General features: G+C 40.6%; 1 protein-coding gene across 1 annotated transcript in view; it reads left to right on the top strand.

Moving 5' to 3' along the window:
* Positions 1 to 340: 340 nt before the first annotated feature.
* FRMPD4 (FERM and PDZ domain containing 4) overlaps positions 341 to 18,850 on the top strand; it is a 544,401-nt gene continuing 525,891 nt past the window's right edge. The window contains 1 exon segment of the mRNA XM_040424984.1: positions 341 to 403. Coding sequence (XP_040280918.1) covers positions 363 to 403 — 41 coding nt within the window. The 5' untranslated portion in view covers positions 341 to 362.

Below are 18,850 nucleotides of genomic sequence, written 5' to 3'. Positions count from 1 at the left end.
GCTTCCGCTCTCTGTGCTGCTTCACTGCATGCACACTGGCTGCTCCTACCTCCTCCCCTTTTGTTTCTCTTTCACTGCCTGGGATCAGCAGTCTTCAATGAAGAAAGCACAGCAAAGATGCTTAAAAGAGCTACATGGACACAATGTACAATAGCACGCTGTAAATAAGACATGCTGCAAGGAGCTTGAAGATTAGATACTGTCATATTGACATCTCTTCACAGTCATATTGGCTGGATGCAAAAAAATATAATCAATGGTCTTTCTGAGTGATTCATTCCCAAACTGCCGACCTAGGATGATACTGCGCTGCATTCTGATGTAGAAGACATCCAAGGGGAGAAGAGAGCACAGCTGCATGCATGGATGTGTTTGGCTTTGCAAAGATTGCTAAGCTATCCAGGTAAGTTTACCACTGTCACATTGTATGGATGGGGAGCATGTGTGTCCAGTGCTACTGTACCTCCTTAAAGAGGGGGGAGGGCGTTTAAGCCAAGGCATGCAATCTGCAGTCGCAGGACTAGCATTGTAACAATCAGGGTCTCGCATTGATAATAGATCAAAGCTGCCATCTCATTCCTGTGACCTATTTCCTATTTACTTCATGTTTGAATTTCTGAGACCCTCGTTATTCGGTGGAGTTATATGGGAGCACAAATCAAAGCTAGCCACATTCTGCTTTAGTGTCTAGCATCTTCACTCTGGGGGTGAATCTTCACATTGCTGTTAACAATGGACATGTCCAGAGATCAGACAGAGCTATACCACAGGTTGCTAACTGCTATGAATGTAAAGTATGTTATAGTACCTCTTGCATAGAACCTATTTAATATACTGCAGGACTATGATAGATAGATAGATAGATAGATAGATAGATAGATCTATAATAGATAGACCTATGATAGATAGATAGATAGATAGATAGATCCATAATAGATAGACCTATGATAGATAGATAGATAGATAGATAGATACAGTAGATAGATAAAACTATAATAGATAGATAGATAGATAGATAGATAGATAGATAGAACTATGATAGATAAAACTATGATAAATAGATAGATAGATAGATAGATAGATAGATAAAACTATGATAGATAAAACTATGATAGATAAAACTATGATAGATAAAACTATGATAGATAGATAGATATGAGATAGATAGATAGATAGATAGATAGATAGATAGATTATAAATAGATTGCTAGACAGATTCCAGCTGATATAGAGAAATGACTTTACTTGATACTTCTTCGGGCCTCCATCAATGTGGCAAACATCTTTGTGGCAGTGTAAAGGTTAGCTCACTGTAAAAGCACAATCGTTAATAAGTTTCTTAGCATTAATATATCTGAACACTCTTCTGGTCTGCTGCTTTACCTCGACACAAACACATTCTTATTTTGCAACAGTTGCTACAAGATAATTCCAGAGGAGTGAACAGCACGGGCCTACTTATTTTATATAGTGCAGTGTGTGTACTAGCTTACGGTAAGAAACTGAACACGTCACGTTAAAGCAGTGATCTAAGATAACCTCTTGAGTATCATTAATATGAAGAATGCACGAAGCTCACAGGAATTTCTCGGAATCACCGAGGCCTTTTATTGGAAAAGCAATGGAAATAATACCAGTTTTTATATTGCCCACACTTTTCCTGAACTTTTTTCATATTCCTAATTGTCCAGTACACCCAGTCTCAGTGCTATTGGCAGAGAACCTTTTAGGATTAAGAACCATAATATACATATTTTTTGTATAATGCAAGTATTATAACTGCAATATGAGCATTAACATAGTTTTATACAGTAATATAAATTACTCCATTTTAGTAATTAGAATATATTGTAGAAATATTTACTTTGGATATGGTAATAAAGATAAAAAATATGGGGCACATTTATTAAGATTGGCTTTTTAGATGCCGGTCTTAATAAGGCTCTGCCTTTACATAACTTCGGTGGATTCACCACCGCTTCTAGATATAAGACAGCGTCCTAGCTGTCTTACAATTAGACCATTTTCTACGCCCAAAACAGGCGTAGAAAACGGTAAATGAGACGGATCTGCCGGCAAGTCCCCGACCACGCCATGTCCACTTTTTAGACCTGCCGTGAGTGGGGAGAAGTTACAGATTGCGGCGCAAAGGACCTCTGCGCTAGAAATACGCTTAAATTAGACGTATTTCTGTTTAATAAATGAACCCTATGTATTTTAATGAGCCATAGTGGTATATAATATAAAATAACATATACTTTTGAGTATTTTATGTATTACAGTAAATATCACTGACATGCAAATGTTTTTGCGTAGGGGAAACAATAGGAATATCACTGAGCAAAAAAAAACACTAAAATATTACTTTTAATAGTATGCAAATAAAATGTAATTGATAAACCCCAACTTATATCTAAATAAACACAGGTATGATGACCTATATCAGATGTCCATGCTGAAGATACAGTATCAGCAAAGTCAAAAAATACAATAACAGCAAGGAAAACTGTATTTGCATACTACTAAAAGTTATATATTTTTTTTTTTTGCTCAGTGATATATGTATTACAGTAGTTTTAAATCTATAAAAAGATCTTCAATCTTTTATTACGCTATAGCAAATTTTGCAATAGTTTTATTAAACTTGATAATATATGATGTAATAAGAACCAGGCATATTCTTATATCATATCCTTACTATTCTGTCCCGTTGCACTCTTTTTTCCCAACAGCATGCTTGTCTTATTAAGAACCTTAAAGGAATTAAATCCCTCTTCATAGGACATTCGTTTAATTACTTGCATAAAAAGATTATAGGTCTGTGTAGTTCACTCTTTAATTTCTAGCGAGATATGATTTTGACAGTCTTGAAAAGTTGTTAAAAGTCGTTAAAAGGACACTAATTACAGTCGTCATCTGAGGCTATTTGCAACTCCAGATGCAAACATAAGATTTGCTGTCAAGAAATCAGCCGTTATGTTGATGTTGTTCTGAAACGTGGGGAATAAAAGTGCTTTCATTGCAGGATTTTCTGATTTCTGAGTGGATAATCTTCCTAAAGGATTTAGCTCTGATCACAACATTTATGAAGAAGTGCTTCCAATTCCAGTGGTGCAGATAGTACTTGCCTGTATTCCCCCATGTCTTATAATCAAGCCTCTGCACACAGCAAATGTCTACTCATTGACATCAGTCATTAGGGGTGAGCGAATCGAGCTTCGGATCCAAGATCCGATTTGTTCCTAAAATTTGTTTTAATGCTGTACGGAGTCTCTATACAGCATTAAAACAAATTGTAGGAACGAATCGACTTCGGATCTTGGATCCGAAGCTTGATTCGCTCACCACTAACAAACATCAAAGAAACACTCCATTCTGAATATGCATGCTTAGTAGTGATGAGCGGCAGGGGCAATATTTGAATTTGGGATATTTTGCCAATATTTTGTAGAACATTCATCATATATTCGCAAATTAACGATTATATTCTTGATTGCGAAAATCGGCAATGTAATAGTCGTGTAATGCGCGTGAAATTCAGACGTGGGTCACTTATGCTACATTTTTCAAACTGGTATAAATTTCCTGAGACTAGAGAAAATGGTCGGCACAGCAGAACATTAGAATAGCTTTATATGCAGATAAAGTGCTCCAATATATTTGCGCTTGTGAATTTTCGGAAATTAATGATGCGCATATTTTTTCGCAATACGTGCAACTTTTGACATCACAGCACTATGGCTGTCTGTAGCATGTATGTATGGACAGCAGAACCTATCAGCTACACTATAGATTAATCTAACCTACTGTACACTGTCTATCTCCCCCTAACTATCTGAATTATATATATAAGTTACCGTATTTTTCGCCCTATAAGACGCACCAGCCCATAAGACGCACCTTTTTGAGGAGGAAAATAAGAAAAACATTTTTTTTCACCAAAAGGTGGGCTTTTGAACTAATGGTGGTCTGTGCATGACACTATTATAGAGGATATGTGGATGACGCACTGTTATTGAGGGGGTCTGTGGATGGCACTGTTATGTGGGGGATCTGTGGATGGCACTGTTATGTGGGGGATCTGTGGATAGCACTGTTATGTGGGGGATCTGTGGATAGCACTGTTATGTGGGGGATCTGTGGATGGCACTGTTATGGGGGGATCTGTCTATGGCACTGTTATGGGGGGATCTGTCTATGGCACTGTTATGGGGAGGGTCATCTGTGGATGGCACTATTATGGGGTGGGGGATCTGTGGATGGCAATATTATGGGGTGGAGGATCTGTGGATGACACTGTTATGGGGGAGATCTGTGGATGACACTGCTATATATGTGTCATCCACAGATTCCCCCCTATATCATTGTCCCCCAATACACATGGCCCCGCCGCTCACAACAGTATTTCTAAACAGTAATCCTTAACCTTTTAATAACTTTAACTAAAGTTGCACTCTCCCCTGTATCAGCACTTACTAGCGAGCATCCGGAGCAGGCAGAGCAGCTGGCAGCATAATGTCACTCACTGACGTTGCGCGCCTGCTCCACCTGCTTCATTCATAAAGTGGGAGGAGCAGGCGCGTGACGTCAGTGAGTGACGTAACGCTGCCAGGCGCTCTGCCTGCTCCGGATGCTCATTAGTAAGTGCTGATACAGAGGAGAGTGCAACTTTAGTTAAAGTTATTAAGAGGTTAAGGATTACGGTTTAGAAATACTGCTGTGAGCGGCGGGGCCTGGTGTAAGAGTACCCGCCGCAAGTTCCCGGACTCCAGCCCCTCCTCCCTCCCCGCTGATACATCGCAGTCTGCGATTCTGCAGCATCACAGACTGCGATGTAAGATGGCAGCATTCGCCCCATAAGACGCAGGGGCACTTTCCCCCCACTTTTGGGGGGAAAAAGTGCGTCTTATGGGGTGAAAAATACGGTAACTGTCTAATGTAATACAACAAAGCACAGAGCACAGCAATGATACTGTTGTCTCTTTCATAACTGCAATAAACTGTAGAAAAAAGCTGCTGGGGAGGTTCTTATATAGTAAGAGGTAGGAAACTTTTCTATTGGTTGCTAGGGATGTTGCTAAGCTCAGACAAAGACATTGCTGCCTTCTCATTAACCCACAAGCAAGAAGCAGAAAGGGATCATGGGTTCAGATAAAAAAAATCTAGAATATTCGTAAATACGAATATATAGCACTATATTCTAAATCTTTGCGAATTCTCAAAGTTGCGATATTCACGATTAATATTCGCGATTCGAATATTCACGCCCAACACTAATGCTCAGTTTTCAGTATTTTTCATTCAGAATATTGGAACAATAAATTCAGAAGGACTTTGCTTGTAAAATCCATGTTTAAGCTGGGAACTGTACTATATTAGGGTAGAGTCACATCACCGTTTTGTTTTCTGTTCTTCTGATCCATCAGAAGAAAAGCAAAAAAGAGCAAAAAAAAACAACTGATCCTTTATTTTAAGCATCCGTTATGCTCATTTTACATCCTTTTTATCCATTTCCATCTGAGATCCGTTATTTTAGGCAGAAGAAAACGTTCTTCTTGGAGGACTTTTTCTCCCATCTAAAATAACAAATATTAGACGGAAATGGCAAAAACTAGTGCAAAATGAGCAATAAGGGATGCTTAAAATAAAGGAGCAGTTTTTTTTTCCTGTTCTTTGGACGGATCAGAAGAACAGAAAACGAAACGTTGATGTGACTCTACCGTAAGCACCCTCATGTTTTGCCGTAATACAAATTGACGTTCATTTGTGGAAGTTAGGTAGGTTTACAGTTTCCAGTCTAACAGTATGTTCTCACATGGCAAGTCTGTTGTGGATTTTCTGCAGTGGAGAATCTAAAGTGGATATGGTCAAAATATATAGCAGCAAAATTTGCAAATCATGCACATTTTTCTACAGATTTCTGTGAATTTGCAGCAGATTTAACCCCATACAGTGCCAAGGGTGAAATCCGTGACGGATATCCACAAACATAAATTGGCATGCTATGAATTTAAAATCTGCACCACTGGTGGACTGTGAGTTATCTCTGCATTGTGTAGAGGAGATAACTAAAATCTCATCCTCTTAGCTGTTACTGTAAATTCTGTGGATTTTCCTCACGCAATTCTGCTCCAAAAAATCGGCATAATTTACACTATTTATGGCCTACGTTTGCCAAGTATTTTTGTCCAATACAGGATTTACCGCTTGATCTGAAAAAAAGCTAAATCCGAAATATATACTTCATATTTGTAGCTAGAATATGTATAACCTTATGTTTTTCCTTGTAAATTTTCCTTAATTACATTTTATAAGGCACAATACATGCTTAGTTATGGCATTGTGCAAGTTCCATTTAAGAAAAAAGTGTGAAAGAATTATAAAAGACCAGATTAACACTGGGAAACAGTTGCAGAAGCAAATGCATAAGTGAGGTGGTGTTGAGGTTATGTAGAGATTGGAGCCGAGGGTTCCAGACAGTGTCGGACTGGGATGCCTAGCGCCCACCAGTAAAATTTAGTTTGGTGGCCCACCGTACGGATACATTCAAATATTACCTGTTCACACAGAAGCAAGATGCTACCATATGATTGAATATGGGGGTCCCTGCAGCACTTTTGAGAAGGTAGGTCCTGGGGAGAAGAGGACACTGGCTCTTCTATACGTAGAAGTCATCTAAGCCTGGTTGTGTCTATAATCATAAACTGGGGAGTTTCTTTAAAAATCTATAAAGTATTTTATATGAACATGGTTTGATTGAGGCGCTGTATATTGAATATATGTATGTAGTTCAGTAAGTCTACTGTGTTATGTGCCACTTGTGCAGGAGGTAGGGGACTAGGGGCCTACCTTGCTCAAGGTCCACCGAGGAATTTGCCTGTACCCCTGTGGGCCAGTCTGAGCCTGGTTCCAGATCTGTTTTCCCTTTTTGGGGAATTTGAAGATCCAGGGAGCAAATTTCTTTTATATGCAAGATTTGGGCAACTTTTTGTATGCAATTGGGGAATCATAGCTTTAGCGGCTAAGACTCCCTCAGCCCACAGTAAACTATTGAAGAGAAGCGGAATTACCTAATGTTTTTCCATAGGTATTTCAATAACAATCAGTGATAACGTCACCATGTGATAATGCTGGAAGCACGCGGTGACGTCATCATGCTCAACGCAAGTCCTTCAGCAGGCCTTTTTCAATGCACAGCAAGTGAATGAGGTGAGTATTTGTATTTTTTTTCCCGTTCTTTCTAAGACAACTCCAGCCGCCATTTGAGGAAAAATGATTTGTTACCAAGAAGCTCAAGGAAATTCGTCTTTGTTTAGATTTAAAGTTTTCCTAAAATTCGGACCGAATTCCACTTCCTGTAACATCTCCTGACATGTCTGTTTTAGAAACATCTTACATTCCCTATGTAACAAGAATTCTGCTGCATCAAGTCTTATTTCTCTATGTTGTGCTATTCCTATATTATTCCGGCTAAAAGTTGTGAATTAATTACTAGCAGATGAAGGTCCAGATGGGTGTTACCAGTTGAAGTTGTGCCTCTACACAGTCTGACAATGGCAACACTGATTGGATAATGTCAGACTGTGTAGGGACGCACACCCAACTGGTAACACCCATCTTGACCTTCATTGCAAACTGCTAGTAATTAATTCACAACTTCTAGTAGAAATAATAAAGGAATGGCACATCATAGAGTCATAAGAATAGATGTTCCAGAATTGTTATTACATGGGGAATGCAGGTCTTTACTAAAACAGATATGTTAGGAGGTGATGAGTCCTCCTTAACCACCTCAGCCCCCCTAGCTTAAACACCCTTAATGACCAGGCCACTTTTTACACTTCTGCACTACACTAATTTCACCGTTTATTGCTCGGTCATGCAACTTACCACCCAAATGAATTTTACCTCCTTTTCTTCTCACTAATAGAGCTTTCATTTGGTGGTATTTCATTGCTGCTGATATTTTTACTTTTTTTTTGTTAATAATCGAAATTTAACAAAATTGTTGCAAAAAAATTACATTTTTCACTTTCAGTTGTAAAAATTTTCCAAAAAAAACGACATCCATATATAAATTTTTCTCAAAATTTATTGTTCTACATGTCTTTGATAAAAAAAAATGTTTGGGTAAAAAAAAAAAAATGGTTTGTGTAAAAGTTATAGCGTTTACAAACTATGGTACAAAAATGTGAATTTCCGCTTTTTGACGCAGCTCTGACTTTCTGAGCACCTGTCATGTTTCCTGAGGTTCTAAAATGGCCAGACAGTACAAACACCCCACAAATGACCCCATTTCGGAAAGTAGACACCCTAAGGTTTTCGCTGATGGGCATAGTGAGTTCATAGAACTTTTTATTTTTTGTCACAAGTTAGCGGAAAATGCAGATTTTTTTTTTTCTTACAAAGTCTCATATTCCACTAACTTGTGACAAAAAATAAAAACTTCCATGAACTCACTATGCCCATCACGAAATACCTTGGGGTGTCTTCTTTCCAAAATGGGGTCACTTGTGGGGTAGTTATACTGCCCTGGCAATTTAGGGGCCCTAATGTGTGGGAAGTAGTTTGAAATCAAAATGTGTAAAAAATGACCTGTGAAATCCTAAAGGTGCTCTTTGGAATGTGGGCCCCTTTGCCCACCTGGGCTGCACAAAAGTGTCACACATCTGGTATCACCGTACTCAGGAGAAGTTGGGCAATGTGTTTTGGGGTGTCATTTTACATATACCCATGCTGGGTGAGAGAAATATCTCAGTCAAATGCCAACTTTGCATAAAAAAATTGGAAAAGTTGTCTTTTGCCGAGATATTTATCTCACCCAGCATGGGTATATGTAAAATGACACCCGAAAACACATTGCCCAACTTCTCCTGAGTACAGAAATACCAGATGTGTGACACTTTTTTGCAGCCTAGGTGGGCAAAGGGGCCCACATTCCAAAGAGCACCTTTAGGATTTCACAGGTCATTTTTTACACATTTTTATTTAAAACTACTTACCACGCATTAGGGCCCCTAGAATGCCAGGGCAGTATAACTACCCCACAAGTGACCCCATTTTGGAAAGAAGACATCCCAAGGTATTTCGTGATGGGCATAGTGAGTTCATGGAAGTTTTTATTTTTTGTCACAAGTTAGTGGAATATGAGACTTTGTAAGAAAAAAAAAAATCATCATTTTCCGCTAACTTGTGACAAAAAATAAAAAATTCTAGGAACTCGCCATGCCCCTCACGGAATACCTTGGGGTGTCTTCTTTCCAAAATGGGGTCACTTGTGGGGTAGTTATACTGCCCTGGCAATTTAGGGGCCCTAATGTGTGGGAAGTAGTTTGAAATCAAAATGTGCAAAAAATGACCGGTGAAATCCTAAAGGTGCTCTTTTGGAATGTGGGCCCCTTTGCCCACCTGGGCTACAAAAAAGTGTCACACATCTGGTATCATAGGAAAAAATGCGTATAGCAGCACAACGAAAAATTAAAGTCTTATCTTGTGGTGGTGCCAGCCGTGTTGGGAGCCAGTCAGATGTTCCCCCTTGGATGCGTCATATAGAAGAAACCGCAGCACTCTCAGAGTGCTGCGGTTTCTTCTATATGACACACATCTGGTATCGCCGTACTCAGGAGAAGTTGGGCAATGTGTTTTGGGGTGTCATTTTACATATACCCATGCTGGGTGAGAGAAATATCTCGGCAAAAGACAACTTTTCCCATTTTTTTATACAAAGTTGCATTTGACCAAGATATTTATCTCACCCAGCATGGGTATATGTAAAATGACACCCCAAAACACATTCCCCAACTTCTCCTGAGTACGGCGATACCAGATGTGTAACACTTTTTTGCAGCCTAGATGCGCAAAGGGGCCCACATTCCTTTTAGGAGGGCATTTTTAGATATTTGGATCCCAGACTTCTTCTCACGCTTTAGGGCCCCTAAAATGCCAGGGCAGTATAACTACCCAACATATGACCCCATTTTGGAAAGAAGACACCCCAAGGTATTCAATGAGGGGCATGGCGAGTTCATAGAAAAAAATAATTTCCACAAGTTAGCGGAAATTGGTTTTTTATATTTTTTTCTCACAAAGTCTCCCTTTCCGCTAACTTGGGACAAAAATTTCAATCTTTCATGGACTCAATATGCCCCTCTTTCCAAAATGGGGTCATTTGTGGGGTGTTTCTACTGCCCTGGCATTTGAGGGTCTCCGCAATCATTACATGTATGGCCAGCATTAGGAGTTTCTGCTATTCTCCTTATATTGAGCATACGGGTAATGAGATTTTTTTTTTTTCGTTCAGCCTCTGGGCTGAAAGAAAAAATGAACGGCACAGATTTCTTCATTCGCATCGATCAATGTGGATGAAAAAATCTCTGCCAAAAAAAAAAAGGAGGGGAAAGGCGTCTGCCAGGACATAGGAGCTCCGCCCAACATCCATACCCACTTAGCTCGTATGCCCTGGCAAACCCGATTTCTCCATTCACATCAATCCATGTGGATGAATAAATCATTGCCGGGATTTTTTTTTTTTTTTTTATATACAAAGTGTTTGCCAAAATATATGAAAACCGCCGCCTCCTCAGCTCATATGCCTCGGCAAACGTATCTTTTACTGCAGAGGAGAAATCTCGTCTTGCAGCGCCGCATACACTGACTTTTGTGTAATCTGACAGCAGCGCAATGCTTCTGTCAGAATGCACATCAGTGCTGCAGCAGGTCGATCGGTTGGTCCACCTGGAAGGTAAAAAAAAAACAAAAAAAAAACAGGCCGCAACGCAATAAATTTATTAACTTTATAATAACATTTGAACGGAACATATAAACTTTATTTAACTTTTTGAACTGAACGTTAACTTTTTTGCTTACCGGTGTTTTTTTTTTTTTTTTTTTTTTTTACCTTTATAAGGCAAACCTCTCCTTCCCCATGGGACAATGTGCAAAGCGCAAATCACCCAAAGATGTGACGAAGTACATTATGCACTTTATCCCAGGTGAAAGGAGAGGTTTGCAGCAGCTGTGAGTGAAAGGGCCCTAATAGCCCTGTGTGCCTGTTCCGTGAGATGCAATCCCTATGCTAAGTGTACCTGTGTGTGGTACTTCCGGAAACACTCCCCTAAGCATAGGGCAGGGTGGTCAGGGCAGTCAGGACAGAAATAGCGGGTGTCATGCCTTATTCCACTCCTGCTACAGACACGACATCTTTTTCGGGGTGACGGTTGGGTTGAGGTACCAGCAACGACATTGGGGAAATGTCGCTCGTGTAGACGGCTTACTACACTGGTGGTTGGGGCCACGGAACCTCCTGGATACAGGAGGTTTGCGATGATCTCTTCCTGAAATTTGAGGAAGGATCCCGTTCTCCCAGCCTTACTGTAGAGAACAAAACTATTGTACATCGCCAATTGAATCAAATATACAGACACCTTCTTATACCAGCGTCTGGTGCATCGGGAAACTAAATAGGGAGCCAACATCTGGTCATTGAAGTCCACCCCTCCCATGAGCGCATTATAGTCATGGACTGAGAGGGGCTTTCAATGACACTGGTTGCCTGTTCTATTTGTATTGTCGTGTCTGCGTGAATGGAGGAGAGCATGTAAACGTCATGCTTGTCTCTCCATTTCACCGCGAGCAGTTCTTCGTTACACAAGGCAGCCCTCTCCCCCCTTGCAAGACGGGTGGTAACGAGCCGTTGGGGGAAGCACCGGCGATTAGGTCGCACGGTGCCACAGCAGCCAATCTGTTCTAGGAACAAATGCCTGAAGAGGGGCACACTTGTGTAAAAATTGTCCACATAAAGATGGTACTCCTTGCCAAATAAGGGTGACACCAAGTCCCAGACTGTCTTCCCACTGCTCCCCAGGTAGTCAGGGCAACCGACCGGCTCCAGGGTCTGATCTTTTCCCTCATAGATCCGAAATTTGTGGCCCTTTCACAGAGCCTTTACAATTTGACCCCATACCGGGAGCGCTTGCTTGGGATGTATTGTTTGAAGCCAAGGTGCCCGGTAAAATGTATAAGGGACTCGTCTATGCAGATGTTTTGCTCAGGGGTATACAAATCTGAAAATTTGTTGTTGAAGTGGTCTATGAGGGGCCGAATTTTGTGGAGCCGGTCAAAAGCTGGGTGGCATCTGGGACGGGAGGTGGTGTTGTCGCTAAAGTGCAGGAAACGCAGGATGGCCTCAAATCGTGCCCTGGACATAGCAGCAGAGAACATGGGCATGTGATGAATTGGGTTCGTGGACCAATATGACCGCAATTCATGCTTTTTGGTTAGACCCATGTTGAGGAGAAGGCCCAGCAAAAATTTTAATTCGGAAACTTGGACTGGTTTCCACCGGAAAGGCTGGGCATAGTAGCTTCCCGGGTTGGCGGCTATAAATTGGGTGCCATACCAATTTGTTTCTTCCACGACTAAGTCCAAGAGCTCCGCAGTCAAGAGCAGCTCAAAAAATCCCAGTGCCGAACCGATCTGAGCTGTCTCAACCCAAACTCCAGACTGGGCGGTGAAAGGGGGAACTACAGGTGCGGCTGAAGTTGGGGACTGCCAATCAGGGTTTGCCAGCACCTCAGGGACTCTAGGTGCTCTACGGGCCTGTCTGTGCGGTGGCTGCGACGGGGTAACTATTGCACGTGCCACCGTACCAGCTTCAACTGCCTTTCTGGTGCTCGCCACTTCATCATGTTGTACGGCAGTGCTGGTACTAGGTCCAGGGAGGGCTGCGCTGCTGGTATATGCCTCACCACGTAATCCGACAGCGCCAGCCCCACTCTGCTGCTCTTGAAGCGGATCCTGCGCAACCTGTGGTCTAGCAACAAGGGGCCGGGTACGCCTGGTGCTATCAGGGACCTCAACCCCCTCGTCCGAACTTTGGGTCAGACTGCCACTGCTTTCTACAGGTTCATATTCTGACCCGCTAGATTCGTCAGATGAGGGTTCCCATTCCTCATCCGACTGGGTCAGAAGCCTGTAGGCCTCTTCAGAAGAATACCCCCTGTTTGACATTTGGACTACTAAATTTAGGGGTATTCCCTGAGACTACCCAAGAAAAAAAGCAAGCCTGTCTTACAAATGGGAGGCTAGCGAAGTACCGGAGACAGCTGCGATTGATAAAAAATATCAAAACTGATTTTTTTATCAGTTTTTTTAAGTGATTGTGCAGTGATAAAAAAAAAAAAAAATTTGTCACTGCGGCGGGGCGGGCGTGGGTGAACGCACGTGTGGGCGACCGATCAGGCCTGATCGGGCAAACACTGCGTTTTGGGTGGAGGGTGAACTAAGGTGACACTAATACTATTATAGATCTGACTGTGATCAGTTTTGATCACTTACAGATACTATAAAAGTACAAATGCTGATTAGCGATACGTTAATCAGCGAATAAGTGACTGCGGTGCGGTGGGATGGGCGCTAACTGACCCTAACTACCTAACCAAGAGACCTAAACTATCCTAAAACCTAACAGTCAATACTAGTGGGAAAAAAAAGTCACAGTTTACACTGATCACTTTTTTCCCTTTCACTAGTGATTGACAGGGGCGATCAAGGGGTGATCAAGGGGTTAATTGGGGTGATGTGGGTGATCTGGGGGCTAAATGTGGTGTTGGGTGTACTCACTGTGATGTCTGCTCCTCTGCTGGAACCAACCGACCAAAAGGACCAGCAGAGGAGCAGAGAAGCCATTTAACACCTTATATTTATAAATATAATGTGTTAGATGGCTTGTGATTCGATTTTTAAAAAATCAGCAATCTGCCAGCAACGATCATTGGCTGGCAGGTTGCTGACGAAATACTCCTTGAACTTTTGCCTTGAGCGAAATGCAGGATCTGCCCCCCCTTCCTGTATACATGCACCACTGCATATGGGATTGAGCACTACCTGCTTTTTAATACCACACCAATCTGTAGTTTGTCTATAGTGTAGTGGTTAACATTCTTGGCTGTAATGTAGAAGATTGTAAGTTCAAATCCCGCCAGTAATGTTTCAGAAAGAGAGACTAAATTAGATTTAAATATGCTGACTCGAGCATTGAGCTCCAGCACACGCGATATTCGGCTGAGCATAGCCATGCTCGAGCTGAACTGGTGTTCGGCCGAGCATGCTCGCCCAACACTACTGTATACCCATCGTAGCTTCATCAATTTACAGCTCTTAGATGCCAATTGGCTTTAAGGAGGACCCATCACCTCCTAACATGTCTGTTTCAGTAAAGACCTGCATTCCCCATGTAATAACAATTCTGGAACATTATTCTTATGACTCTATGATGTGCCATTCCTTTATTATTTCTACTAGAAGTTGTGAATTCATTACTAGCAGTTTGCAATGAAGGTCTATATATATAGTTTAATTTTTTTCTTTTTCTTTTTTTCTTTTAGTAATTACACATTTTTTACAATTACTAAAAAATATAAATTTGGCTTCTATTTCTGAAAAGTTTCTGACGGGATTTGAACTCACAACCTTCTACATTACAGCCGAAATAGAAATGCCTGATCATCTGATGATGAAAAAGTAAAAAAAATAAAAAAAAAGTTAAAACAAAAAAGTAAAAAAAAATATAAAAATGCAAACTCTTCCTTTCCCCAGAATAAAATAAATAAATAAATAAACAATCAAAATATAAACATCATAGGCATTGCTGCATCCAGAAATACTCATACTGTTAAAATATAAAAATATTTATCCCATATAATGAATGTCGTAAAAAAAAATTATTGGCTGATTCGCTATTTTTTTGTCTCTTAACTTTCCCTCCCAATTTTTTTTATAAAAAGTAATCAAAAAGTTATACACACCACAAATGGTATCAGTAAAAATTACAGCTAGTCTCACAAAAAATGAGCCCTCACACATTAAAACAGTACATTGTATACAATAGTAAATGGTGCCATTACTAAACAAAGAACCCTCAAAAAATAATGTGAACCCAAAAAGGTTATTTGAGAACTTTCGATTTTGGGACAAATTTATTTATGCCTAACTCGAGTCTGTGGATTTTACTTCATTCAATCTAGCAGGGTAAAATCAGGGATTTTGTTCTTGAATGTGTGGATGTTATGTTACAATGTCAGATGCTCTATAAATGTTCATTACTACTAGGTTTAACAACAAACACTCTAAAACATGTATTTTTCATTTGAATACTTAGATCGATTAAGTTTCTTGTAATTCTCCAGAAATATGGCCACAGCACTCATTCTGAGCGGCTGTGATGAAACATGGACAAAACAATTTCGACATTGGAAGTGGCTGCTTCCATACTTAAATATTATCTTTACCAGTATTCACAAGGGAAACATTGCTTCTAGCCTCCCTCTCTTGAATTTACACGTAATATCCTTCTATCTCCCATAGTTGATAATGCTGAATTCATGTGAGAATTGTATTTTAATACAGGAGCCTCAACTGTGTGAATCCTGCTGAGACTGTTGTGAGATTTTTTTTGTGTCCGCATAAAGTTTGATTAAAAATATTATCCTTGGCTGCGGTGCATGGTAAACTAGCTTATGCTGACAGCTCCAGGATTTAAACTTGTGTCGGGTGCATCTCCTTGTTGGCTGCCACCTTTTACTGTATCCACCGTATTATCTGTTTTGTTTTTTAACAACTAATAGAGAACATTTATTGAGAAAGTATTGTGCTTTGTGGTAGAGTAGTTTTTCGTACAAATCTAATTTGTATCATTCTTGCTTACACATTGCTCTGAAGCTCAGACTTGTTTCGCATAGCTAAAATGTTAACTAGATAGAAACTGTATTATATGTATAAGAAAAAACTAAGCCAACTGATATCACCAAGTTTGGCAGTTACTCTTCATGTGTTGTAATTTATAGGTACCCTTCAGTCAAAGGAGGATCAAAATTACTGCAGATGTTTTTTTTTGTGTAGTGAAAAGTTGTATCAATTCCTTAAGGTTTTTAAGACCTCTGTATTCTGTAGGAACTTTCATTGATTTACTTTTCACAGTACACACAGGTACAGAAAAGGGGGAAAAAATAAGGAAATATAAATGGTTTGAAGGTTTGAAGAGCAGGCAATGATTGGGACAGAACCATTTGTTCCAGATAATTTCCCACTTGTAAGGGGAAGTGATAGCTGCATTTTCCTGCTGCAATCACCTGCACTATAGGAACAAGGGATTTCTACTGGCATCTCTTGTCCCCATTCAGAATTATTGTAGTGTCCGCATACAGGGGCGGATTAAGTGCATGATAGGCCCGGGCTGTCTACCCAACTTGGGCCCCCCCCCCCCCCCTCCATTTTAGTTTTTTTTTTTTGTATGAAGAGGCTGCGGTGCTTCATAAGCGCCACAGTCTCTTCTTAGGCCATATGACATCTTCAGACTAAAAAAGAATACCCCAAATTGGGTCCTAAACTGAAAAATTTGGTCGCCAAATTTAAAATACATATAATTGTGATAAAAAAGACATGGAGGAGAATACAGCACCACATACCTCTTACATCCAGTGACATCCCCTGTCATGTAGACCTTCTCTTTCCTCTTCTCCTCCATTTGACCCAGACCACCATGGCAAATTCTTTCAGCCGCATCTCGTCTCTAGAGTTTGTAACACAGACACGTTAGATTTCTCAATTTTCCATCAACCTCCTCATCCTGGTGTCCCCACAGTGTCATCCTGCCACCCCCAATACTGTGCCCGTTGTGCTCCCCAATCCCCTAGGAACTATACTGCTGAAAAAATAGTGACCCTAATAGACATAATTGGGGTAATTTATCAAACTGGTGTAAAGTAGAACTGGATTTCCAAAAGAGCTGTCAAATATGAAAGGTGGAATCTGATTGGCTGCTATGGGCAACTAAGCCAGTTCTACTTTACAGCAGTTTGATAAATTACCCCAAATGTTCCTATAGTGTCCACAGGAGCTATAATGTCCCCTAGAGTGCCCCCAGTAATAATACCACCCTCTAGTGTGCTCCAGGCAATAATCCCTGTATAGTGTCCCCAAAAATAATAGAATTGCCCCTACAGTGCCTCCCCAATAGCAACACCCCCATATAGTAATTTCCACCACACTGCCCCCACATAGTAATCCCCCCACAGTAATTTGCCCCCACACAGTAATTTCCCCCCACAGTAATGAAGCCTATGGCGGTGATCGGCGACGGGACAGGGAGCTATGCGCTCCCGCTCCCGTGCCCCGCCGCAGTATGTGGGCGTTCGGGTCAGCGCTGGGCCCCCCAGCGGCGCTGGGCCCGTGGCTGCCGACCAGAACGTCCCTATTGTAATCCGCCACTGTCCGCATAAACAATTAGCTCACCAGGTGATCGGCCGCACCTTTGCAGCCTAATATTTGTTATCAATAAATCTTATCTGTGGATTTCTATGTCAGTATAAATCATAGCTGATTTCAAAAACAGATTTCACTTACAAAGTAGTACAAACTAAAATTAGATTTTGCTAATACTTCAGGCTAGAAAGATGCTAACCCTTGGTAGCCTTGGCAAAGAGTTACATAGTAAATACAGTCGAATAAAGACATAAGTCAATTAAGCTAAACCAAGGGATAGGTGGGTACGTGAATCCCAGAAGGAAATGAGACTCATATTTCTACATATTTTCATAAACATTAAAGGGAACCTGTCATCAACTTTATGCTGACCGTATTGAGGGCTGCATAAAATAGTGACAGAAATGCTGATTTCAGCGGTGTGTCACACATCAACTAAAAGTAAGTGGTTGCTGAGAACCAGCATCATAATCATTGCAGCCCAGGCCTTGAAAAGAGTCAAATCTTACCTGAGAAGAGTCATGGTTATCCATAATCTCCTGCACTCTCACCCACCTGCTGATGATTGGCAGTTCTCTCCTAGAAAAAAAGGGAGAAAACTAGGTAAAAGACTGTCAGTCACCAGCAGGTGGGCAGGAGAGCAGGAATTCATGAATATCCATGACTCTTCTCAAGTAGATTTGACTCTTTTCAAGGCCTGGGCTGCAATGATTATGATGCTGGTTCTCGGCAACCACTTACTTTTAGCTCATGAATGACACACTGCTGACATCAGCATTTCTGTCACTATTTTATGCTGCCCTCAGTGAGGTCAGCATAAAGTTGATGACAGGTTCCCTTTAATGTCATTTACTTTTAGGAATTAATCTAAACCCTTTTTAAAACTGTCCACTGTTCCTGCTGTGAAAACGTCCTAAGGTAGACTATTCCACAGATTTATAGTTCTTACAGTAAAGAAGACTTGACACTTCTGGAGACTGAACTTTTTCTTCTCCAGTTGGAGGCAGTGCCCCCTTGTCTTTTGAGTACATTTTACATTATACAGTTTTTCACCATATTTTTTGTATGGCCCATCTATATATTTGTATAGGTTAATCATGTTCCCCCTTAGACATCTGTTCTCGAGACTAAATAAATGTAATTCTTCTAATCTTTCTTCATAACTAAGACCCTCTATGCCCCTTTTTAATTTAAAGTCAGACATAAAACAAAGAATGAAATAAAAATGGAAAACATCAAAACTGAAACAAAGCCCATAATACAAGTATTTTTATGCAGATTTTTTGACAAAACATGCACACTGACTGGCTACTTTATTAGAGACTACCTGGCCTACCATGAGTGGAGCTTCCCTGTATGGAAATTAGACACATGACCCCCGAAGTACAGCATAATATCAGGTGAGCAAATTCCCTGTGGATTAGTTTTATTGTGGATTCACATTAGAATTGGAAAAATCAAGCAATATGAATGATTTTTTTGACAAGGCATGATCATTGGTTAAAGTAGAACAGATAGTCCAGCACTTTAGGGGGGATATCGATGCTCCGTCAGTTACGACTAAGACCAGTTACTGGTCAAAACTCATCAA

The sequence above is a fragment of the Bufo bufo genome, chromosome 3 (genome assembly GCF_905171765.1).
Source record: "Bufo bufo chromosome 3, aBufBuf1.1, whole genome shotgun sequence".
Lineage (NCBI taxonomy): Eukaryota > Metazoa > Chordata > Amphibia > Anura > Bufonidae > Bufo > Bufo bufo.
Note: the sequence above shows the minus strand (reverse complement) of the source record. Positions and strands in the feature narration are given on the sequence as shown.